At 35.6% G+C, this 27,562-nt stretch overlaps 1 protein-coding gene across 1 annotated transcript in view; it reads right to left on the minus strand.

Moving 5' to 3' along the window:
- Positions 1 to 217: 217 nt before the first annotated feature.
- The window catches only part of ANGPT1 (angiopoietin 1), a 160,580-nt gene continuing 133,235 nt past the window's right edge, over positions 218 to 27,562 (minus strand). Inside the window, exons 8-9 of the mRNA XM_031591130.2 lie at positions 13,909 to 14,039; positions 218 to 2,768 (exon numbers count right to left, since the gene is read on the minus strand). Of these exons, the coding sequence (XP_031446990.2) occupies positions 2,608 to 2,768; positions 13,909 to 14,039 (292 nt within the window). The 3' untranslated portion in view covers positions 218 to 2,607. The remainder of the gene's footprint in view (positions 2,769 to 13,908; positions 14,040 to 27,562) is intronic.

A 27,562-nucleotide genomic window follows, 5' to 3' on the forward strand; every position in this document is an offset into this window, starting at 1 on the left:
ACATCTCAAAGGCAAAAGAAATAGGCAGCACAGTTCTATTTGTATCTTTGCATTAAAAAAACCCCACATCTTATTTTAAAGACTGTTAGAGTTGTATGATCTGAACTTAAAATGAGAGAAATACAGTCCCATTAGTTTAATTGAGAAAATTGAATCAAGACTGAAACATGTATTTTAATCCAATAGTGTACACTTATTTCTGGATAAACTATAATTAGACTCTTTTTCTATGCTTTGAATAGATTTGTTAATGTTTTTTAGAGGAAGGAAGGAAGAGGAAGAGGTGGTTTGTAAAAGATTGTCAGCCTGTCACAGAAAGGCATGCTCAAAGTAAATGAAATCACGGAGTCTGCAATTTTAAGAAATGTTTTATTATAAAGGATAGGAAATCAAATCCATTTTTTTTTTTTTTCCCAAACTGAGATAAATAAACAGTAAATATCATTCTGCTGATTTTGAAATGTGTTTTGCTTTTTGCGTTACGTTCTGCAAAAACTGCATTCCAAACTTGGAGACTAGGAAATATATCTGTTGAGAATGCAGCAGAAGATGGACCTCAGTCTTTGCACATAAATGAAGAACATTTCATAAAACTGCTAGAAACTGAGACAAAGCAGCCCTGCGAAGAAACTGCTGAGTAAGGAGTAGTTTGGTAACTTATTCAGCAGAAAAAAGCAAATTAACCCCTGTGCAGGATTATTTCAAATATATATATAAATATATACAAATACACAAAAAGAAAGAGCTTCCCACTTTAAAAAAGCAAACATCAAGTTGTAGCAAAACCAGAGAACCTTGTGGGCTTTGTGATCTTTAGGAAGGGATGTTTAAAAAATCCAAGCCCCTTTTTCTCTCCATTCCATTAAAATAAACTGCTAAAGGAAACAAAAACAGTTACTCCGCTAACATATCTGATCTTCACTGTGCCCAATTTCAGTAACAGTTTAACGAACAAACAGCTGAACCAACAAACAGACAAGCACAATCACCACATTCAAATTATAAGCATGATCTTGGTCCTAGTTTAATCAATAGAAATGTTACTTTTGATTTAAATGGGAGCAAGGTCAAGCTTACTTTTTTTTTTTTTTTTTTGATAGCAGAAGTAGAATGAGCACAGGCTTCTTTCCCAGATTTACTTTATTCACATGATTAAATCTCAAGGGACTGTGGGCAACTTAACTACTTTTTTGATTGTTGTGACAGGGACACAGTTACCTATAGCTGAATTATGCATCTTTCCACACAATTCTGCAACATTTTAATACAACAGAATTCTTTGTTTTGACTGTAGAAAACTGTAAGTAGTCTTCTAAAGTTCTTTAATACTTATATTCTTTTCAGGCTTTGCACTCTTTGAGTAGGGTCAGGGCTGCATGTACAAATTAAATGACCATCACAGGAAATATAAACATGCTATTTACATTTCACAATTCCTTATTTTCTATACAGTTCGATGCATATTTTTTATAGTTGTAGCCTAAGCACTGAGAAGAACTGGCATGCTTCTGATACTCACAAAAATGTAATAATACAGTGAAAAAATGAAAATTTAGTATAAAAGTAAAATAATTAATCATAAATTGTGCACATGCAAGGATATTGTACAATGAATTCATTGACTTAAGCCAAGCATTTATGTCATTTTTTATATAACCTAGCAAGTTGCCTTCCTGTGTACTTTCAATGGAAATATTCCATGCAAAATCCCGTATTTTCTTTAGGATAATATTTCATAGTCCCTTAACCTTCCATCAATTTTTATATGTGACATTCAGGCCTCCTTTAATGAAAGAAGGGAAAAGCTCAAAATTCATCTACGTTTGTTATCACGCTATAAATCCTAGCTCAGAGATTATGTCAATTATCTCATTTACCTCTACAGAGCAACTGATTTATGCTTCTTACCCTTATCATTCTTCATACATTGGACTCAGTTTATTTATGAGAAACATGTCCTTCAAGGATTTAATAAAAAATAATACTAGCACGAATTATTGGACTCTGGGATTAACATAAATCATCCATTTATTCAAATTCAGTTCATTTTAGAAAAATGATATTCGGAGTGGTCAATTTCAGTTATTTAACATGAGTTTTAAAAAAGGAGTCTCTATAATTATTTTTTTTCATAATAATGGCATTTCATTTTTAAAAAACATTCTTCTTAGTGGACCTAAGAGTTTCGTAGTTTCTAATTCTGATGCCGTTGTTGAATAACCTGGTATTTTTTTTGCATGTTTTATATATATATTCTTTTTTTTTTAAGAAAACAACAACAGCACTAAAAAACAACAACATAAAAAGCCCACCACCAACTGACAGACATTGAATTCAGTTAGAGTAACTGGATTCAATTGTTCTTCTCAGGAAAAACTCTGCAGACACTTTCTTCTAAACCAAGCCTACCCAAGCCATCAAGACATGGGGTGACTGAAGGGCAGTTTTTGAAGGCTACTGAGTAACAATGAAGTGACTTTGCAGCATCCCTATCCCTGTATGTTGCTTTCATGAAGCCCTTCACCTTTTACCTCAGACAGAGATAGTAGTGCTGCTGAGGGCAGTGGCATTCTGGTTTGTTCTTGGATTCACCACTGGAAGATTTATTTAAAAGTCCAAGGGCCGAATCATCATGGTGGTCGAACGCAAGGAGTAGCTGGGGCCTTTGAAGTAGTGCCACTTGATACCATTGAGCTTTCCATGGTTTTGTCCAGCTGTATAGAACATCCCATTGAGATTGGAGGGACCACAGGCATCGAACCACCAGCCTGAAACCATTAAAGAAAAACAATTATCTGCAAGACTACTAAGAGACTAAGATTACTTCCATTTTCTAAGTTTAGCTGATTAGCAACTTCTGGCATGAACAAGCTCATAAAGCTCACAAAGAATCTTGGAATAGAGATGGTGAGGGTAGTTTTCTGTAGCCAGCTGTGCTGGAGAATACACTGATTTACAGATCTAGAAAAGTATTTAACACCTGTTTGTATATACTGAATGTGAAGCAGGAACAATAAAGACAAACAAACTGCTTTGCATGTTTAAACAGTAACACAGTTAATCCAATTCCTGTAAACATACCATAATAAGATAATAACTCACAAAGAGTTTGCATAATTTTACTTGTTTGGTTACTTTGAACATAGATATGATTTAATTTTATTTACTGATATTTTTTCTGTTGCTTTGACTGTAATTTTTCTGCTGCTCAGCAAGTTTATACTTGGTTACAGGTAAGATGTTCTTGGCAAGCATAGGTTCTGAATATGGTCGTGCTGTGCTGTTATTACAATACTAGTGTCAAATATAATTAGTATTCATAACGGTGTACATTGAGATAAACAGAATACCTATGTATGGACAGATGGTTTAGTCGGTTCATGTGGTCAGGTGTCAGAATGGCCAACTTCAATCCAGGTGAATTCACCACCCGCACAGTTTGAGCATGAACAGTTGCATTCAGTCCCAGATTTTCCTACTGCTTTGAATGTAAAAAATATATTCAGTCTCAAGCTTCCTAAGCCACTTTGAAATTTGCCTAACACAAAAACTTTGGGGTCATTAGTGTCAGGAAAGTCCTACCTCAGATCCATGTGAGATTTGTTCACTTTTCTGTCCAAGTTCTCACCTGGACTTAGAGAACTGACAAATGTCCATTCAAATTTAAAGAACCAATGTGTTTTTTTAAGGCTCTATATTTACTTGTCTGCAGGTAGTAGAATATTGCTATTTAAGTGACTATCACTGATTAAGAAAAGCTATTACAAATACAATTGATTGGTATCACAAGTAGGATTAGAAAGTGCTGTCTTCTCCGCACCTTTACCCTGCCTGTTTTTTCCCTGATTCCTTCTCACTGACACTTTGAACTCTGAGTGCAGTCTCATATATTTTATTCTTTCAGAAACATGGGGCAAGAAAAGTCTTCCCCAGCTCTTGTGCTTCTAGACTGTTGCTCCTAAGCCGCATTGTGAGACTGTTCTGAAAAGTGAGGTGATGTAGATTTTGGAAAAAAGTAAAAATAGATATTTGCTTTTTGAAAACAAAACAGTCTGGTTTGCAGAATGATTTCACAATCTGTTGAGCTGGCATAATTGAAGGAGCAGTAAACTGAGAAGTTAGGTCTAAAAAGAAATGCAACAGTTCAGCAACTTTTCAACCTGAGATTTCTGGCAAAGAAAATGCATGTAGAGCAATACCTGCACCTTTGTGAGTGCTTTGTTAACAGAGCACTGACAATAAACCAGGCATACTTATTAAGTACTTGTGAATATTACTAACAGTGATGGAGTTTTTGTTAACATTTTTTATGGTTGAATGCAGAAAATTCAAACTTGCTATGAGCACAGCTTTTGTTGCACAATGTATGCAAAAATATCAGCTTGCCTTTAGACTTCTGTAGTAAAGATATGTTTGTATGTCTTTAACCAAGGGAGAAAATGGGACCAGTGGTAAAAAAGTGTGATTCTTCAGATCTATTTTAAGTAGATGCTCTAAGATGAGATTAACCAGTAACCTCACTTGATTCCCAAGATCTCCAATAATAGAAGAACTCTAAATTAGTTAACTGTGATGAAGACATCAAACGCAGTGAGAGTATCCCACTCAAACTACTTGGGTGTGTTAGAATGGAAGAGCCCAGAACAACATTTGCAGCATCCCTTCTGTAAGAGTTTGATGATTTGCTTCCATGAGCCCTGAGGCACCAAAAAACAGAAGAAAATGTAACCAAAAAACCTACACAAAATTTGTTTTTCAACAGTATGAAAAGTTGAAACATTTTCATATTAAGGTGAATTTTAGATTGTAAGGGGAATTTGAGTTTTAAGGAAAACTCTAAACAATATGAAACTTGGCAACAATGTGATTACAGAACACAAATTGACAAAGATAAACTAGGTGACATGCTGACTCCACTGAAGTTAGTGGGAGTTTTGCAGCATATTTTGATAGGAATATATATATATTTTCTGCAATACCTTACAGAGTATCTATGTAATATAGTGGGAAGATGCCTGGTTCAGACTGAGAAAGGCAGAATGAATTCCCAGGCTGCAAAGAGCTAATACTCCCAATGCCAAGAACATATTGACCTTGGTGGTTAGAAGCTCTATTTGTCATAAAGATTTCTGCAGCTTTTCTTCATAGTGAGCCCTATAGTCTTCTTGAATCTTCAGCACAGGTTTTATGCATATTTCCATATAACATTGTTGTTAATATATTTGCCTTTACTACCTTTATTTCTTCAGGCAAATAAAGACATGAAGTTTAGGTGATGGCTGTTACTTTCATGGCTAGATGCTTGTTGCTTTAAAAAAGTCATCCCAGCATTATAAGTCGTCCAGGACCCCCTGCAAACCTATTTCAGGCACCAGTAAAGGCAAACAATGATTGTCTATTGAGAGGCTATTGAACTCCACGGGTGCCACTGTGGACTGAAATACAGAATTTTAATTTTCAGTGTGGCTCCCATTCTAAATTCTGAAAACTGTGAGAAGCTCCTTTTAGTAATGGGTGCTGCCCTAGTGAATCTTCCAGTATCCTTTTACTGACAGTGAGCCTTTTATCAATCTATAATGAACACACTTATGAGGGTTCCTTATGATACTTATGAGTATCCTAAACATACCCTACTACTACTGATAAAACACTGGCAGTGATTAGCCTATAGATTCAGTGTTTACACTTCTTGTATTCAAATTCACATAATTTATGTTTCTAGCCTTGTAAAGTCATTTCTTAGATTTTGGATAATACTTAGTGGTTTTTTTTTTTTTTTTTTTTTTTTTTTTTTTTTTTCAGAAGTAACACTTCATAGTGAAATCTTAAGGGAAAAATTTATGCCAGATAAATTCTGGCAGACCTCTGTTTGAATACAATTGACCTCCCTTTGATTACAGTGATATACCTAAGGGGGTAATAAGCAAAGAAAGAGAAAGCTGTACAGATGATGTTTTACTGTAACAAGAGTATAATCTTGTAGAAACTTAAGACAAAGTTAAACAGAGAAAATTAATCCTCATTTTTCAAAGCTGGAACACAGATGCAGTTGAGTTCTGTTTACAGTGCTGGGATAAAGATATGTCAAGCTGTGCTAGATACCATTTCATTCATCTTAAAGGAACTGCAACAGATGCATGAACTGACTTGTTGGGGAGAAGGTTTTCTGCAGTGCTATTCAAAATCTGTGTTAAACAATAAAAAGATTCAAAGATACATAAGACTTTACAAATATTTTGTGAGGACCCACTTAATTCTCACATCACAGACATTTAAACAATTACTTCTTTCAAAATATGTTTTAGTAAGCATTTGTTTTTGCCTTCTGTACTGGACTTGTTTGTGAGGCTGTTCAATTTTTTGAAAAGATTTTTCCTAATACTACATCAAGATGCTGGCTTTACTTGCATGTATCTTTCTTTAAACCAACCAACCAACCAACCAACCAAACCAGACCAAACAAAAAAACAACTTTCCCCTTATTTATTTATTTATTTGTTTATTTATTTATTTATTTATTTATTTCATTTGATTATTTCTCACTTCTTACCATGTAGTCCTCTAAAAACTCCTCACTCCCATAGGGTCTCAGATTATCACAAAACTTCTAAATGCATGTCTCAACACCAAAGTAATTTATGCAATTGCATTGGATAAATGCAATTGAAATGTTTTTTTTTTTTTTTTTTTTTCCTACAAGCTGAATTTTATAGACTGGGGAAAGAGGAATAGAAGCAGTGCCTTTCTTAGTAGCTATGATGAAATGGGGGAACATAAAACTGAAGTACCTAAAAGAGAATCTGCAACACTGGCCAGTGCAGCAAGCAAAGCAGCTCCTGGGCTGTGAGACAATCTGAAACAAGGAAAGACTCCCGATAGTTAGATGATAGCTTATTTCCTAATTTTCACAGGATTTTTCTCTACTGAAGAATCTTGTTTATGTTTCATTACAAAGTAATGGATTTCCCAAATGAGCATCAAGACCATTTGGAATAGCAGTAAGATTTTAACCTCAGATATAACTTTTGGCAATCATTTCCATGGGACATTTGAATCATGCATATGGATCACGAAAGGTAGACATTATGAGAAATAATAGCAGAAGAAAGATATTAAAGTGACTAATGAAGTGATAAAGAGGAGGCTTTCACAAGAAGGCTAAGAAAGTTTTTACTTAGAAATGCAGGTAGCTCCTTCAAGCTGCTGTCAACTTCAAATGCTTAGTTACTTATTTGAAATGAGGATAGTCTTACAGTCTTTTGTGACTAACCCAGTTTTAATAATTTTCTATTATAATTAATAATTTTTCTATCAGGAATGCTATCATCTCTGTTTGCAATAACAATCCTTAGGTCACATAGTATATTATTCAAAAAAATACTAATTTAGATGTTACATTGCTAGATTGTTTGAAAGTAAGCTATACAAGTAAATATGAGTCACTCTTGTAGACAGTTGCTCTTCTGGAATAAAGCACACTTATGTTTTGTGAAATCCTATGCACTGCTCTTTAATTACCATTGCCGTTACCAGAAGGGAATTTCTAAAAATCTCAAATTTATAAGAAAGCTGCTGAAAAAAAGAAAGCATTTTTTTTCAAAGGAATGCAAGGAAGAATCCATTCTTTCCAGTAATAAAGGATAGAACAAAATGGGACTAAGCTAAATTGTCATAGACTTAGTTTAAACATCAAGAAAAACTTTCTGATGCTTAGTGTAGCCAAAATCAGCAATAGATTGTATTACAAGAGAGAATCTTCATCATTAGAAATCTTGATGATGAACAGAAAGACAAAAATAAATAGTTAGAGAAGAACAGAAGAATCTGTCATTGGGAGGAAGGTTGTTTCCACGCCTATTTTCTATTGTTTATTAGACTGTTGGGTTGGTCAGACTATGACTTAGCTGTATCAAGTTGGTACTTGATACTCTGAAAATAAAATTAGAATTTAGCTGTGAGTATATTGACTGAGAAGTTATTATCTTTTCATATTAACTGAAAGATATACTCCTTTTATAATAATAATAATTTGTGAAGTAAAAATAATATGAAACTTGTAGACTGATGGACATGTTCTCATCAAAATACATAAACAGACTAATTTATATGTCAGTCACCAGTTGGTTCTGCTTGTTCTCCTAATGCTTTATTACTATTGTCCATACTTAGCATTTATAAACATGGTAATATAATGATGATGTTCTTAGTAGCTATATGTCTAATGAAATACATCTAACAAAAATAATCCAAGGATCCTACAAGGATCTGCTAAAAGAGATGGGGCTGTTCTTACAAGGACAAGCTGAAAGCTGGGGCTGTTCATCCTGGAGAAAAGAAGGCTCCAAAATGACCTGACAGCAGCCTTTCAATATCTAAAGGGGAGCTACGGGAAAAAAAAGGACAGACTTTTTAGCATGATCTGTGGTGATAGAACAAGGGGAAATGGCTTCAAGCTTAAAGAGGGTAGATTTAGGTTGGATATAAGGAAGAAGTCTCTTACACAGAGGGTGGTGAGACAATGGAACAGATTGCCCAGAGATATGGAGTATGCCCTGTCCCTGGAGAATTTCAAGGCAAGTCTGGATAAGGCCCTGGGCAATCTGATCTAGCTGCGGACACTCCTTTCATTGCAGGGGAGTTGGACCAGATGGCCTTCAAAGGTCCCTCACATCTCTAAGTATTCTATGATTGTATGATTCTAACGTTCCAGCATAAATCAATGCAATTCCAATAACTTCATATCTATGTGGTGGTTATATTCCTCTGTTTACAAAATGTTTGGTAGTATAAATTATTCTTCATGGACGGTGCTTTGCTATGTAACATTTTTATGAAAACAACAATAAGTGGAACATAAAAATTTGTTCTTTCCTACATAAATGGACACATACCCTTGGGATTCAGGCCAGATAATTTCAAGTGCACTGAGGTTACTACTTTCAAAGCTTTTGTTTCAAATAAAATATAACAGAAGCTGTATTTTTTTATTCTGACCAGATCACATACGGTCAGAGTTCTACATTTAAACAGGAACTTCCCTCCAAAAAAGACAAGAATCCTCTATATTGCTCTTGCCAGAGATTTGTAAAATTTGCCACTTGCAGAAACAACAAGTAAACCAATAAATGCACCACTGTTTGGGATTGCCCATCAAGCAGCGTCTCACCAAATAGTCAAGAAATACACCAAGGACTGTTAAATATATCCATGGGAAATGTCTCTGACTTAAGAAACCCTTGAGATGCAGAAGATTGAGTCTAGGGAAATACACAGGGGGAGTATTATTTGTTTGCATTGTTTTTACACTCATGTTGAGGTATCTACTGTTTACTGTTGCTGGAGACAGAAGACTGTAGACAAATGGAACTCTACTTCCTGTCAATTAAAAAGAACTAAATAATCCTATGCTTTTTCACTCCTAGCTAGACATCTAGAATGTCCCCATATCACTTTGTCAAGCTTAATAGAAGATTAATTATGTTCTTACATGTCACCTGAAGTTAAATGTCTGTGTAAACATCTCAGCTTGTCGCAAAGGCAAGCCAAACAAAGTATATTTAGACTTTCACTGTAGTCCAAGTTACTCTAAGTCATTTTGCAGTGCCTGGTAGTTGACTGTATAAACAATTTCTGGGGCTCAGCTGACAGGTGGTACCCGGCAGGATGCTGTAATTTGGCCTGATGCCAACAGATCTGATCCACAAATATTAAGTGCTCTTTCACTGCAAATCAATCTGAAGTTCCTTGAATACCTATCCAGTGCTTCTTTCTGATGAGAGTTTGTTAGATTTAAAGTGCTGTATCTTACAAAAAGCTCTACATGTAGATCACTGGCATACTCTTCTAGAATAACTTTTGAAATGATATGGGAACACAGTCTTTAGCTCAGTTTACTGTTTGGAGATTTTGCACCAGTCCTTTGTGGTTATTTTCAAAAAAAGAAAAAGATGAAACTACTTAGACAAATGTCAAATTTAAATGAAGAAATGATATCAATAAATATACTTTTTCTCCACTTAGAGTAAACTGAGCGTGCTTTGTTGAAATTTTCCAAGTTTTCCATAAAAAACAGCTAAAACATTTAACTTTTGTAAAAAGTTCACAGGAGTTGAGAATCCACCTCATATGAGAACATACTGAAACTATTCCTTAAAATAAGTATTAGGATAGAGTCAACTAGCAGAACATGGCTCTCAAAAGGACAAGGAGCACAAAAACACAAGATTTCGTTGATGCTATATGATAATCCACTCGCTATTTTTTTTATTCTGGGGGAGAGGAAGGGTATAAAGGAGGAGAAAAAATATTTTTTATATAGACCAAATAAAACTGACAACAAGTAAGATCACAGAGAGAAATGTGTGTTTTCCTTACATTTTTATTTTCAGCCTTGACTGTAACCATATCACAGTTCTGAGCTTCAGCTTATCTCAGGCTTTATTCCTGACATAAATATATTCAGTTCACCTCATAGAGATAACAAGATCATCCAAACTGTCAAGATAGCAAGGAACCTGCCTTTAGATTTCATATCATTCATCATTAATGTGCTGTCTGTGATGTTGCCAAAACTAACAGAAAGTCTGATAACTTTCAAAAAAAAAAAAGATATTTTCCAAAGCCGCTTTTGAATTGCTACTTTAATCAGTCTTTTTCTGCGGCATAAAACCGAAATCTACTCACTAAACAAATGTTTTGGTATTTAATTCAATTTTGGATAGTTGTACAGGAATGAGAAAGTCTTTTTCAAGGAGTAAATCATAGCAATATTTGAGGAAGATTTAGCAGGGAGGTTGATTCATGCTTCCAAGCAATTTACATGGCTGAGGTCTTTCTCTTGAGAAAAGAACTACACCTTACTAAATACTGCATAGCTGTTTCAGTCACCTTTTTTCAAGGCCTAGTTGCACCTCCTTTTACACTGCAGTGATTTGTTCTATTTGTGATTTCCTCACTCTCTGGTAATTCACCCCACTCCCACTTATTCCTTTCAAATGCTACCAGCATATTCCAATCTGTGGTTTTCCTGCTGATTTACGGGACTGCTGCAGCAAAATATATGTGAATCTTTGTGGCATGGTTGTTCAACAGCAGGCTGACCTTAGTAGGGCATTGACCTGCCACAGAAGTCAGGGTAGGAAAATAAACAAAACCCACCGTTCCCAGATTTAGCTGTCTAGGAACAGAGGTGGTTTTCCAGGCAGCTCAGATACATGAATGAATATGCACTTCAGCACAGACATAACTCCCATTTAGGAGATTCTCACTGGGCTCTGACCTGCCCTGGAAGTATTTACCCATTTAGCATGGTCTCTGAGGGGAAAGATAATAGTTTTAATTAAAATCAACTATTGACTTCTTACCCGCTATTTGCCCCAGAAGTAACTTCTGCTACACAAATGGGAAAGCACTCTCTGATCGCTTGTCTGCTGGAAGAAGTTTCGTGAACTGACATTTAATAAAAAAATCAACTCCTTAAAGACTTTCCCACCTGGGTAATATCCAATTAGGAAATAGAATGAGAAGGTAGGCTGTGCATTTGCTAAGAATTTCCATTGAAAAAAAACCATCTTCTGTTAAGAACTGCTAATCACATATATGCCTGAATGTGGCCTGAGTTGGATATACACAGAGTGCCAGTAACCACAAATAATATCAGGTTTAAAGTCTGATTCAAAATACAGAATATTTTTTATGCTCCAGAGTTTTTTCCAAGAAAGTTAGAAATCAGAGAGGAAGATTCTCAGAAGATCACATGTGAAGATAAGAGCCTTTCTTGGTCATGCAGTCTATGAATCAAAGAATCACAGTGCAAGATTTATCCTTCAGTGCGATGTCTAAGAGGTAAAAATGACCCTGCCCTTTCATATTGACTTGCCCATTCAGTAACTCAGAATAAGCACCAATTTTAAGAGAAATTTGACTCTTTTGCAGGTCTTTAAGCATCTATATGAGGAGCTAACCTTGGATATTCCTCCTCTGCATTGGAGGGAACAGATATCAGTCACATTTGCTATACTTACTGGTAGTCAGATTGATTTCATTCTTTCAGATACCCAAATGTTACATCTCTGTGATCTCCCCCCACCCCAATTCCTCCCTCTTGTCTTCTGCATTTTGACTCTGCTCACTAAGGATGTTGTTGTAAACATTATAGAACACATAAGTGCCATGGTTTGAGTCTACAGCTCTGGTCTTTCACAAGTATGTGTACATAAGACAGAGAGCTGAATCACAGTAGTTATTTCAGTAACAGTATCACACCCCTAAGTGAAGTACATAATATATTTCACATCCAGGTTCTGATAATTTTTAAACTTTACTTTCTATTATGAAGGCTGCTCTGAAAGTAATGCCTCTTGTTTTATTATGCCTGTCCATGACATCAAAGGTGGATGTTGATGGTGTGGCAGAGGTGGAACCTTCCCACCAATATTCTGTTACATTTTGTTGCCATGTGACAGATGGCAGTCTGGCAAAACATTGTCTGACATGGAAGCGCATATGAAGCAAACATGTGTCGTTGGATTTTTCCATGTGGAAAAAGTTACACCCATTGACACTCAACATTCATCTTGGGTAGTGCATTTCAGCAGTGGTGAGAGCAATGCAAAGGACAAGCCACATTCCAGATGGTCATACCCAGCTGTCACATCATGCAATCAGCTCATCCACACAGATTTGTGAATTACAATCAGGGAACTTTGTACACAGCTCACTATTGCCTTCAGTGCTTAGAAACAACAGTGGTAATGCTGGAATATTGCAGTTTGCCCCAGGTAGGTCCCACGAATTCTCACAGAGGAGCAAAAATAACACCATATGTAAATTTGTCATGACTTATTTAACCAATACAAGGCTGAAAGTAACAGTTCCCTGGACTGCATCATTATAGGTTTCGCCACTGCAAGTCATAGTCAAAACAGCAGTCCATGGAGTGGTGACATGTGAACTCCCTACTGAAAAAAGTACAAGAGACAGCCCTCAGAGGATAGACTATCGATAGGCACTGTCTTTTGAGATAGGAAGGGTGTGATTCTTTTGGATTTTCTGGATCCCAGACAAACCATCAACTCTGAATGCTACATCACAACGCTGACTAAACTGAAGGTTCAAACTTCCAAAGTCAGTCCAGAGAAGAAAACCATTCTCTTGCAACACAATTAATGCCAGGCCTCATATCAGTTAGAAGACTGTGGAGCACACTGCCAATCTTGGATGGACTCTCCTGCCACATTCACTGTATAGTGTGGAAATATTTTCCATCTATTCAAGCCAAATGAAATAACTGTGCAGGCAACATTTTCCTAGCAATGATGTCATCAAAGCAGCTGTGAAAAAATGTTGTGAAACGTCCACTGGTGCAGACTGTTATGGGGCTAGTGTGCAGGTTCTTCCTGTTCACTGATGGTGAGAATGCATAGGAAATGGTGTGGCTGTGTTGAAAAATAGTGTTTTGTAGCTGAGAATTTGCTCTATCAAATTGTGTTATTGTGCTTTTTGTATCTGCTGTAATTTCCATGGAAATAAATAGCAGACATTATCTTCAGAATATGTTTCTATTTCCCTGCCCTTTCTCTCTTCTTTTTTCTGAGGTATTCCTTTCCAGCATCTTATAAACATCTTTACCGCTTCTTCATTTCTTCATTTCTTCCTCCTTAACTTTGCCTTTCTTACCTTGACAAGAATGCTAACTTGTGCTTTCCCTATTGAATTTGTTGCCACAAATTTGTTGTGCAGTGTTGGCACTACCACAACGCACATAAAGAAAAGAGCAGGAGTAATAATAATAAAAGGAATTTTCACATAGTACTTACACATCCATGCATGCAACTTCATCCATATTTGCTTAAGGAAAACAGAGTGGACTCCCAGCAATATATTATGGATTTTTAGAGTTGTACTCACCTCCAGTTAACATGAGAGCACATTTACACATGCAGTTGTCATTGTCAGCATCTTTTGTACTGAATTCAGCACCATGCAGGATCAGGCTACTCTGTTTTCCAGCTGTTCCACTGTGACCTTTTAAATAAAGCCTGAAACAGCAAGAGAAAACAATCAATGTCACCAAAAGGAACCATAAAATATCAAGATCTCTTTGCATATGAAGTTTGCCCTGTACACAGTACATTCAGAAACCTCAGAAACATCTTATGTTTTTGCTCAGTCTCTTTTTTTATTTTAGTAAAATGAGGACATTCAGTTTTTTTCCAATGTATCTGTAGTCCCTGCAGGAAATAGTCCCTGCACCATGGCAGAACTGAGCACAGGGAATCCACCTTGGAAAGCACAAGAAAGTGGAAGTTGTCAAAGATAGGAAAGGGAATGAAATGAGGTATCCAGAGATCTGCAATACATTGATACAATGATTGAGTATTAATGTAGCTGTTCTCTTTACTGTGATACAAAAACAGCACTTCCTGCTCATGGTAATCACATTATTAATCCCTATGCTTGAAAGGGTGTTTCATCAGTTTCAGAATTTTTAATTCCATCAGTTACATGACAAGACAGGAACTTACTTCTGCCAAAGCTGTTTCTGAGTGATGAATGGAAAATAACTAAAAGTTCAAGCCACAGAAGTCTTAATGATTTGCAGTGCTAAATATCTCTTTCCTTAAGGAGCCTTGTCAACTAGTTGAAAACACAACCATGATCTAGGAATCTAAGCCCAGCTCCAGCAAGTAACAGCAGCATTTGCACTGCTCAGCAACACAATGCCCAAAGTCAAATGCACCAGCTACAAGGATGTTGAATGGGACACCTCTGTCCCACCAGAGGAACAAGAGAGGACACAGCTATGTCTGTCCTGAGTTCACAGCTACAGGGGCAAACACATGGAAATGTTGAGGAGAGAAAATAAGGTTGCATACAAGGTTTTTCCTTGCCCCCATGTAAGCATCTCTAGGGGACGGACATCATGAGGAGACTGACAATTGCAGCAAAAACTACTTCCTTCACATAGCTACATAAATCAGACATCTGGTTTGTAATTTTTTCATAAAACATTGCTGGAAGATGAGGGTATATTTTGCTAATAATGTCTTCATATACATGAAAAAGGAGACAGTATCTCAGAGTATTCTGGAGAAATATGAAGCCATAATGTCCCCATCTGAGGAGCAAGACTTAGTCACTGGGGCCAGAGAAAGGGGAAGTAGCATCCTATACTTATCTCACTGAAGCTTTAAAGAAAGAAATACAGGAGGAATAGGGAAAACCAACAACAAGATTTGTGATAGACTGCTTTACTAAGAGAACGTGAGAAACAAACTGCTTCTAGGGTTTTTGAAGAAGGATACGTGTATCTCAGAAATATTGAATGAGTAATGGGTTCAGAAGTAGTACTAAGCTGTAAAACAGGAGAGAAATAACTTTCTCTCTGGGATTTACAGATGGAAGTCCTATCCTTGAAAAATGCCTTCCTAACTTCAACAAACACAGTAAAAAAGAGCAGCAGTTATGATTTGCTGATTGTAGTTACTGCCTCTCAGATTTTGTTCAGTTTAATCCAGTGACTTTGGATGAATAAAAAAGCAAATGCCTTAAACAGAATGTCATTCCTACTTTTGTTTATATGAAGATAGATAATTTGCTTCAAATTGATCATAGTGTCAACAGCAGAAGTGGGGAACATCCCTAACCCAGTCTTTTATACAAATTAGCAGTTAAGACATTGGCATCATTCAGAGATTGGAAGAAGAATCTGTTTTCTAGACATAAAATTAATCAAATAGAGTTCTCCCACAGAACTTTGTGTTTGAAGATCTCCTTTTAAGAGGGAGAAGAAGGGACATGCAGATAGCATATGGCAGCTTTCCTTTACCAAGTACACAGATACTAGTTTAGTTGTCTTGCACGCATCTATGGATGTTAGATCCACACAAACCCAATCTTGTTAAACTTGTAATGGAACCTTGTTACAGAAAAGCATCTTCTCTGTATCCTAGTGAAGACATGTAGGAGATTTATGCCAAGTTACTGAGACATCTCAAGATGTGGAATTATATAACTACTGCTTGGGGCTCTAGAGAGTCTAAAATTCACACTTTCAGACTGGCTTAAACTTCACCTAATTTTCACTTAAATTCTTCCTATGCACTTATTTTCCATCTTTAAAAATGGAAACAGTAGATGCTTCACCTTAATATGTTAAAATAAAAAATTAAGAAAGACAACTGTCAGAACTATCTTTCCAACAGATACCTTCATTTGATTTTGATGCTGCTTGTCACCTGATCTGAATCTGATGATTAAATAACTTTAGGTTCAATTATTAGAGTAAATTTTATCTATAGATAAGCATATACACATGTACATATAAAAATTCTTGGATTAGATGTAAATACTTTGCACAATCAAATAGTTTTGAATGCAAAGAAAGGGTAAGGCAAATTGCAAGCCACAAGAAAAGATCACAAATGCTCTAAGAAGCCTAACAAGGAACAACTGAGGAACAAAAGTACAGCAAGATCATTACATTATGCTCTTGTCCAATCACAGTGGTGATTATTCCATAATTGTAATGTTAGTCTATCAAAGCATGCTTTCTTTAGATAAAATTACATTAAGATCTGGCTTTGTTCGTTGTTTCTTTGTTCCACATAAAGTAAAGGCTGGAATTGATCTCAACTTCATTCACTGGAATTTTGCCTTGTTTTGCAAGCTGTGCCTAATTTTTTGCAGAACAAAATAAACTTCTCTGAGGTTGTGTTGATAGAAAAATTACTTTTCACATGATCTCTACAATCTGATTTCAAAATGCCACTATATCAGTAACACCAAAACTCACAGAAGTCTCATAAAAAGTCAGTATAAAAAGCGAATACTATTTACTTAAATCAGAAAGACAATGCTAGCCAGTTTTTTTTTTACTAACAATCAACACTGTAAAACTCACTTAGTCCAATAAAAAATATTCTTATACTGTAAGAAAACACTACAGAAAAAAAACAGTGTGTGTGTGCCTATGTGCAGTGTTTTCCCCAACGGGGTAGGCATTAGAATTATTTACAAGCTCTTGCACTGATATTTTATAAACATTCCACTCACAGCAGATTTAATCTTTCCAGTTATGTCTGACTTTCCCTGAACACCATAGGCCTCTAATAACTTAGCTCTAAACCTGAAGTAAGCAACTGTAGTAGGTTTACCATACCACAGCAGTGAAAATATGAGCCATATTCTGAGGCTACAAGATGAAACAGGTTAAAAAGTGTGACAGAGGTCGAAAAAGAGAACAACTTCAGTAAGGCCCCCATAACATCCTTCTCTCCAAATTGGAAAGATATGGATTTAAAGGGTGGACTGTTCACTGGCCAAGGAACTGGTTGCAAGATTCTACCCAGAGAGTGGTGTTCAATGGCTCAATGTCCAGATGGTGATCACTGACAAGTAGTGTCCCTCAGCTGTCAGTACTGGAACCAGTGTTCTTTAATATCTTCATCAATGACATCAACAGCAGCATGGAATGCATTTTTAGCATGTTTGTGGATGACACTAAGCCGTGTGATGCGTTGACACACCAAGGGATGGGATATCAGCCAGAGAGACCTAGACAGGATCAAGCAGTGTGCTGAGGTGAACCTCCTGAGATTCAACAAATCTAACTGCAATGTCTTGCACCTGGGTCACGGCAACTCCAGCTATCAGTACAAGCTGGGGAACAAAAGGATTGAGTGCAGCCCTGCCAAAAAGGAGCTGGAGGTATTGGTGGATAGTAAACTGATCGTGAGCCAGCAATACTCCCTTGTAGCCCAGAAAGCCAACCATATCAAGGGCTGCATCAAAAGAAACACGGCCAGCAGATCGAGGAAGGCAATCCTGCTCCTCTCCTCTCCTCTGCTCTGGTGAGAACTCACCTGAGTATTGTGTCTAGATGTGGAGTCCTCCGTACTGGAGAGACATGGATTTGTTAGAGCACATCCAGAGGAGGGCCACAAAAATGATCCAAGGGATGGAACATCTCTCCTATGAGGACAGACTGAGAGATCTGGGGCTGCTCAGCCTGAAGAAAAGAAGGCTCCGAGGTGGACTCGTAGCAGCCTTTCAAATAACTAAACGGAGGGTTATAAGTAAGACGGTAACAGACTCTTTAGCAGAGTCTGTTGTGATAGGACAAAAGGAAATCACTTAAAAGTAAATAGGAAATTTAGACTGGACATAATGAAACAGAGTTATATGATAAGGGTAGTGAAGCACTGTAGTGCGTTACCCAGAGAGGTAGCAGATGTCCTGTCCTTGCAAATTTTGAAATCCAGCTGGATGGGCCTCTGATCAGCCTGATCTAGCTGTAGATGTAGGGATCCATTCCAACTCAAACAATTATATGATTCAATGATTCTATAAAGTGGGAATACTTTGCTAACGAGATTTCTACCTAAATTGGTGTTGCCAAAAGAGTTCGGAATACATGATATGGTAAAGTTGGAACTACATTGGGTCAAAACTTAAGCTGAAGTAAAAAAAAACCTGATACTGAAGCAGCTGGTTACTCTGTTTCTGAACTTCCATTCAAACCATATGTGTCACAGTCAGCATGATGTGAGATTAGCACATCACTGTGCTTTGCTACTGATTGATGATTCTGCTAGCCCTCAGTCAGCAGTAGGTATCTTATAATTTAGGCTTAGTTAAGTTTTTACTGATAACAGAATCAAATTGGTAGGACTGAATCTTTAAAAGAAGCTCTGAATAGCTATGAGGACAGAATTGCCCTGATTTAAAAAAGACAGTGATTAAGGGTGGGGCTCTTGTTTGTACTTAAACAAGACTAAGAAAAAGAAGTCAAAAATAAAAAAGGAAGCTAATTCGAAACAAAAGTCTAAGGGCAGTTTCAGGATGCCTCCCTTCCCACTTGCTCACTGCAGGGAAGTTCTGAAGATCAAGGATAGTGTTTGAAACACTTCTTAGATTTACAGTTTTGGCAAGAAAAGCAATGTTACAGTGAAATAAACAAGAAGCCTTCATCTATATACATTGAAATTAAAATAGCAACAAATAAGCATTAGCAAATAAATACGAGTAAACAGGAGTAAATAAAATGCTAAGTGTGTATATTAATTTATAAGGATATCTGATGATGTTCTTATGAAATTCTAAGATCATATTGAAGAACACAGCAGATGATGCTACTTATTTACAGAAAAGCAAATTTATTCAGTGAAGTACTTTAGGAAAGACAGCACATTAAAGAAAAGCAACTGTTATGTCTTATCTAACGAGTGTTAGAAATTCCCTCTGCATTTTTTCCACGTGACTACTCTTGCAATAGCAGCAAGGGATCTATGTAAACAGATGGTGAGGAAGAACTTTTAAACATACTTTGCTTTCCACCATTCCTAGTACTGGACACAGTTCCTCTATCTCCAGTCTCTTGAAAGCAAAGGGAATAGCCTCAAGTTGCAACAAGGGAGGTTCAGGTTGGATATCATGAAAAAATTATCCTCAAAAAGAGTGGTCAAGTACTGGAATAGGCTGCCCAGGAAGGTAGTTGAGTCACCATCCTTGAAGGTGTTCAAGAAACACTTAGTGGTCTTAAGGGACATGATTTGGTGAGAAAATGTTGGTGGTAGGTGGATGATTGGACTCAATGACCTTGGAGATCAATTCCATCCTTGGTGATTCAATGATTCTAAATTATATTGTGTGGAAAGAATAATTCTAACAAGAGTCACACAAACAACCTAGGGCAGCCTGAAAAAGTCATTTCAAATTTACACCAGAAACTTCTTTTGATCACGTTGATTAGATCACCTGAATACACAAGAATACACAGCTTAGCTCTTTTCACACCGTGTTTGATGAGATTAATAGATGAACCCAGAATAATTCCAGATGAAGTCCAAAAAGAGTTGAGTATTTCTGAAAAATGTTCATATGAAAATTGCATCATACATAATGAGACATTAGAAGATCTAAAAAATAAATGCAATCATAAATCCTCGTGTAAAGATTGTGTGTTAAATTTTATTAATGGTGATAGAAACTATTTCTGTTTCACTGTTTGCTTGTCCTCAATTTATTTATTTTTTTTAACGGAACTAGTGAGAGGTCAGCGTCTTCCAGAATTGAGATATCAGTTATTTCTTTCTATAATTTTTTCCTGAGTCTCTAGAAATCATTAAGTTCTTTGTTTAGAGCAGTCTGTCAGTGAAATAGCTAGGATGTCTGTAAGTCTCACACAGCTTTGTTGGTCACTAATACACATTTTGTATATCAATAAAAAATATATTAGCTCCCAAAATGCTTTCTTTATGGACATACTGCAAAATGGCACGAAGCATTAATAGTAACAGTTATCTCTGAATAGAAAAAAACTGTTGAAATAAAGTTGTATTTCAAATACTTGATAAATAATGTGATAAATAATCACTCTAAAGAAAATCTGCTGTGACTGAGGTTGAAACCGAAAAGTCTGCCAACATGCTGTTAAAAATGCAGCTAGGCAAAATATGTTAACGATCTAGAAGGCCTAGGTCAGCATTCAACTTTTTCAGTATTTAGTACTGTCACTCAGGGATAAGGAGAAACATTTCTGAGTACAATTGTGAATTCAGGGTAAACACAGTCTCTTTGCTGAAGAGAATGAACCATTTGTGGTGATCAGGTAGTCTTCTGGGAGCTTGAACTGTTCTGAGTTGCAGAGTGCAAGACATTATAGTTGGTGCTTTTGTCCTTCAGATTAAAATTAGATTGCCTGGGCACCCATTTACATCCTTTTTCTGTTAGAAAAAATCTTCTTAAGCATAACCTACATTTTCAGGGAAAAATGTTTAATTTAGGTTTTAATACAGCAGTAAGTATTATCCTTATAAAAACAATCAAAATTAAATATAATATTTCATCACAAATAAGGATTGTTTAACTAACAGGAACTTAACAGCAGATGAGATAAGTAAGATTAAAAGAAAATTAAAAGCTACACTTAAAGAATGGAAAATACACTTGAGAAATTAAAGAAACAATATAAAGTTCAGTCACCACTACTATAACACAACTTTGAACTGCTGCTAATCCATTTATTTAAACCGCAAGAACAATTCATCTTCATTGCTGCCCATCCTAGAATGATAGAAAAGCACCTAAAGCATGAAGAACAAGACTTTCAAAGCTGATGTCTGACTGGAGAAAAACACCAGTGTAAATACAAAAAAAATAGCTGAATTCTTCCAAATCTTAAATTTAGTTCAAATTGAGCAACAGTATAAGTAGTAAATTCGTGGACTCTCTAACTTTATTCTACCAGGAGTCCAATTCGTAACTTTGCAAACAGTAGACATGATGGTCCTATAGAATGTAAAGAAAACTAAATAATGGAATAAGTAGCTCTGAGAACTTCAACAGATTTTTAATTTGAATATTCTTGCGGTCAGCACATGTAAATAATTTCCTCCCACCATCCCTTAAGAAAAGTGTAAGACAAGATGACCTCCGTCTTTTTTCCTTTGTAATGTAGCAATGACTGAGTGTTGCAATGATTAAACTTGACATTACAGCAACTCCTGCCCACTCTCCTGTTGAGGCAAGTGAAATGTGCCAGCTGTTTATAACATAAAAAGTATTAATTCAATATATCCTGACAAAGAACATATATATTTCAGTTTTAAGGACAAGAAGGTAATATAAAATACAGCAATAAATGAACACTTTTCTTATATAATTCACCTACAGCCTATGGGACATCAAAAACTACAGGGTAGCTAGACACTGTGCAGGACTACAAACCATTAAGAAAAAACTTTGTTTCCTCTTTGGAAAGCTAGTGCTACTTCTAGTTTGTGTTTGTGCCACACACACCTGACAGATCAAAGGAGGGGAACCCGTAAAAGGGAAGGTCTCAGATGGTGCAGGTTGAGGGGTGAGTGTTGGCTAATAACTGAGCCATGAAAAAGCAACAGAGCTACACATTACAGCAAACTGTGCAAGCACCCAGAGGGCTTTTCTACAGTACTGGATGTGACCAGATAGAAATAATATAACAGATTTTGCCTTTTCCTATATTAAATTTCATTAGTAATTGACTCAACTGCTTTATAACTTGGGACAAGGTACAGTGACCAGGGATAATTAAAATATACCCAGATTTATTGCCAGACACATTTTTCCTACCACAAGGTAGACAGCATGCCATACCACTGTATATAGACAAATTGTTCTTTGTCACAACTTACAGAAAATGTTTAAAATACACTTTTTTCTGGACAGTGAACAAGCAAACATACACTTCTACTGTTTGAAATACATGCTGCAGAAGCCACAGAAACAATCACTGAGCAGCATAAGCTGCTAAGTTTGCAGCTGATGTCAGTAACATGGTGATGATGGAGAGGAAACATACAACAACACTCAGTTTTCCTGCTAGCTGGGACAGAAGCAAAATTAAAGGCTCCTATGACAATGATGTGTTGAACAGAACTAATTCCCTCTACTCTAATCTCTCACCAAACACAGCACAAAAGAGATGCATTAATCTAATACTACAATTTTCTTTTAAAAATGTTTTTCAACACAATGCTTACAAAGGCAAAATCATTCACGGTATACTTTGGTGGAAATATAAAATGTAGCTTTTCATTTATTAGATTCATTATTTTCTTATTCACTAAAAGTTAAAATCCTGCTACTGTCCCACCGCCTAATTAAATGCTAAGACTTCATACTGCTGCAGAAACTGCCACTTTTGTGATAATTAATCTCTGTATAATAAATACCATGTTCATTTAGAAAGTATAGAGATTATTTTTATTTTCAAACTTGGAATAACATATAAACACAGAATATGTAGTCTGATGATAATACAAATTGTTTTGATAGCATTAAAATTGGGTGAACTTCTTAAAAAATAAAAAAATAAAAAAAAAGTTAGAACTTATCTGGACATCTGCCCAAGGCTTGGAAAGCCAAGTTTACAGGAATTTGGTAAACTTAAAATTTAAAAATGTTTTTCTCCCAGCTAAAGTACAGTTCCTGGGTTTGGCTGAAGGCAACAGCAGAGATGCCAAAACTGATTCTAAAGTGATTTTTCAGCACAGAAGAAACTCATATTATAAAAGTTTGAAAAGATTACGTAAATTGTAAATAAGCAAGCAGACCTCTTGCTGCTTACATCTATTGATTGTGTACTTTTAATTTGTTTTCCACTCGTTGAAACTTTGGGTTCATTGAATATTGGTTTGAAATTTTATTTAATTGTGAATTAATTAATCCTATTTGAAAATCCAGTCAAAAAACCAACATGATTCCAGTAAAATTTAAATTTAATAGTTATTCCAAAATATGCTTTGAGTCCTAAAAATTTCATAGATAAATATATTTTGTTGAAAGGCATGTGGATATTTAATAAAAGTGAATTTCATAAAACCATGCTTTTGTTACACTGAGGGTGACATTAATTACCCACTGTCACCCACATGCATTGTACATTATCCTAATTAACTGTTTTAGATAAAATTTAAATGCAAAACTTAATATATCAGCAAGTTGTTAGTGCTAATTTTTACTCTGATGACTACTGTAGAGATACTAGCTTCTTGTTATCCTGAAGTGTCATTGAAAAATATCATTTGTAGGCCACAGTGAAATATTTATCACAGAGTTTACTTAATCGAAAGTAATTAATCATAAGTAACTGCAAAAGTTATAAATTTCACAGATAGACCTATCTCAAAAAAAATATAAATCTCATTGAGATATGTTGATGTTTGATACTTAAATTGTATAAGCACATTAACTTAAATTATTGTGCTTAAGAGTACATTAACAATGCAGTTTTTTTTCTGTTGGCTTTTATTTGTTTTTACTCTGTGAAAAGCATGTGGAAAACTGTGGCAGAAGCTACAGTTTTGCTCTAAGGAGGTTATGTACTACAGGTCCAGGTCTACAACTTAATTATTCGCATTAAAACTTTTCTATACTCCATTCTATTTTCTGCAATCAGAAGAAGAAAACTGTGAAGATGATATTCAAATGTTGCTTTTTGTCTCTATTTACAGAGATGCAAAAGAACGTATAATTAAGTGCATTTTCCTTTTTTACCCCAGTATTTGCCAAAAGCTATGACACAAGTGAAAGCTATTTGAGAATGATTGTTATTAATTCCTATATATTCTTCTGCAGAATACCATTTATAAGGCCTGATGTCCTTTTCTATTTTCAGGAAAACAGCAGTATCTGTGCACTCAGTGATTTCACATTCTCAGTATTTTCATACTCCCTTCAATAAGAACTTATTACTAGTACTTATTATTACAAAACTTAGTTTGAAAGCCTTTTGACATTAGAAAGTAAATTTCAGTGAGATGGATAAGTTTTGTAAATGTATAATTTTTCATGTACCACAGATCTTATATGTATTTGTACACATATAAGCAAACACACATACACATAAAATTAACAAGAAAATACAACTAACTTTCTAAATGGAGATAGTACAGTTATTTTTAAAATTTATCTTCACTATTTGTTCAATTGTGGACATTCAGCGAAACGTTTGTTGAGCTTACCCTGCATTAGTCTGCCTGAAACAAGTCACTGTCCTAAGGGTCTGGACTATGTTTCAGAGCAGAAAATGACATGATATTTTATTTGATATTGGCTCTTCCTTAAGTATTAAACTATTTTTCTGAAACTGCATGGTCAAGATAATATCTCAAGTCACAAATCAGGCAGTGAAATAAGTAATCCTTAAGTAGGCCTGCCCTGTAGGAGAAATGGAGATCAAGAGTAGTATATTGTACAAACTATTCTGCAAGCAGTGAGAGCAGGTAGTAAGAATAATGATGAGAGAGGAACAGAATAAAAAAATAAATGTAAAACTGAAGACTAGTACTGAGTCAATGTCCTCAAATTCCAAAGATTTTACATAAAACAAAACGGGACAATGGCCTGGTCCAAAAAAGTCTCTGACATTGAAGTATCTCCTAAAAGTACACCAGATCCTATGATTCACGCTATGGAAACATTTACACTTCTACACAACAAAAATAAAATGTCAATCTGACCGTGAACCATTCCTGATATTCCTTCAGGCTCTGTATTATGGCTAAAGCTGTTGGCTAAAAATAAGAGAGGAACACTAACTAGACCACAGAATTACAGAGCCAAAACATGTACACTAAACATTCTTTCCAAAATTGTTTGTTAAATAAGGTGTAATCCATAATCGCCATAATAAAAGATTTTAATACTGAATTGGGTATGTCATCTAGATTGATGAAACTTCCCCCATGTTGCCACTGGCAAAATAGCTAATAGAAACTATGGAAGGCATCTTTAAAATACTTACGCTATTCTTTTTTCCTTGTGAAGAGCTTTATGGAAAAGAATCATTTCTGACAGAAGTGGAAATAGCCTACAATTAATATTTCATCAATTTTATTTGGATTGTTTGTACTTTAAAATTATTATGCTCTGGCAATATAATCCTGTTTTATAATTGTTCTCCTTTGGGCATTTGTGGATTTTGGTTTTGAACTTTTTCCAGTGTTAATGACCTACTGACCCCTTCAAATCATGCTATAGCATTGCTATAATATAACTGGAATGGAATTAGTTTGTAGCTGCCAACTGACTACAATTTAAAGAAATAACTAAATGAATAACACGTTAAAATAAATAATTTGGGTTCTGCATGAGATTTTCAAGATTTATGATGGGATTCGTGTCAAGTGATGTGTTCTTTGCACTGAGTAAATCCCAGAGGAAAATGCAGAGCTGGGGACATTATTTTCAAAGAAAATGTTTGCCAGGATTTCCATTCACTTACATATGTCTATTCAGTCTTGATGTAGAAGTCTTTTCAATGTTTATGAATTTCTGCTAATTAGATTAATAGGCTTAATTTGGTAGCTGCATAAAATGAAATCAGTAAACAGTAAAGGATGTTGAAAGACCACTTTCTGGAGATGACAGGAAATGCAATCATTTCCAAGTAGGAAAACAATGCAAGCTTTTATTAAGGACAATGTAATTGTTGTGATCATATTCTCACCATAATATACACATACTTTATTTTGATGTCATCTTAAAGTCTATACAACAATAAAGAGGCAAGAATGACTTGACCTTCAGCAACAGCTCTGATATTACTGACTTAGCTAAGTACTAAGTATGTGCTTAAAATTTATTTCAAAATATGCCTAAGTGCATGGCTCAATCAGAGTCTAATTGTACTTTGAATCAAAAATAAAGAAATTGGAGGAGGGGAAAGAGAAAAAGAAAAAGATGGTGAAGAGGATGAAAGGCTTCTCTTACTCAACAGGATCATTCACACTGCAGGTATGATAATATGCTGTGGGTTTTTTTTGTTCGTTTGTTTTGTTTTGTTAAGTCTTATGGCATTAAAAATGAGATGCAGAATGACAACATATAACCCACACCTTGCCTGAATAATTTGCAACAATTTCAACTCGATCTTTTTACTCTTCAGTGGCTCTACCCTACTACATTCTCTGGCCTTTTACTCTGTTATAATGCAAAGGTTAGACTTTAATTCTGATGGCAAGTGCTCAGGGAAAAAAAGTAACAAATTTTAAAAGTGATAAACAGAGAGTTTCTGTGAAATGCTTATGGTTACTTGAAAAATAAATATTGGCTTCACCATTTGCTTGGTTTTCTAAATGCAAAATTTAGTTTAAAAAAATGCCAAAATGAGTTATGTGGCACTAAGACCTCCATAGAAAAATATAAACAGACTGTTAAAACATATTTCAACTCCCTTGGCGTTATTTGTGGCTTATAAACAGTCACGTATGAGTGAAAGTTTCACTGACTGTCACCCATTTATGATCCAAGTTCTTCACTGGTGCCACACTGACCAAGCGAACAGAGATTGGCATGTCTTGCATGTTAGTTTTCCCCCCCCCCCCCCCACTAATAACCAAGGTCATGACCTTGTAAGAGCTGTGATTCAGAGTAACAACTTCTCTGCTTCAAATGGAATTGAGATAGGTACAAAGAGGTTTTACTTCAGTACAACCAAATTACAATAGTAATTCTTGTATTAAACCAAATTACAAAACAAATACAAGAAAATGGAACAGAAATGGTGCATGTTCACTTGGGTCAAGTGTTGAGAGCTGTTGCACTGATTTAACACTGGAAACTCAGCACCCTTTCATGTCTGATGAAACAGAAGACTGCAGACTGTTTTCTCTACAGCAATAGACATTAGTGCATCTTTCTTTGTAGTTAGGCTTCCAACGTTATTGTGTACCTCTTTCTTTCATGATAATAAAGAAGGTTTGTTTTAACTTTTCAAACAAAAAAATCAAAATGAGAAGTCAGATATCACAATACTCCTGTGCTCTGATGCTCAAATTTGATCTGTTCGTAGGTTTATGTGAATACAGAGCTCTATATATTTAGCGTATGCCACCACTTTGTGCTCTAACTCACCGATTATATTGCTGCTGTGGAACAAATAATGTGTAATACCACATTTGTTACCATCACTTCAGAGGGAGATAAAGGAAATTCAGGTATGTTTCCAGTTAGTGGGGACAATTGCACTCTTCAATCCCATCTGCCTCTCCCACAAGAAAAAAAGCAACCAAATATC

This window comes from Phasianus colchicus, chromosome 3 (assembly GCF_987193195.1).
Source record: "Phasianus colchicus chromosome 3, bPhaCol1.hap1.1, whole genome shotgun sequence".
Classification (NCBI taxonomy): domain Eukaryota; kingdom Metazoa; phylum Chordata; class Aves; order Galliformes; family Phasianidae; genus Phasianus; species Phasianus colchicus.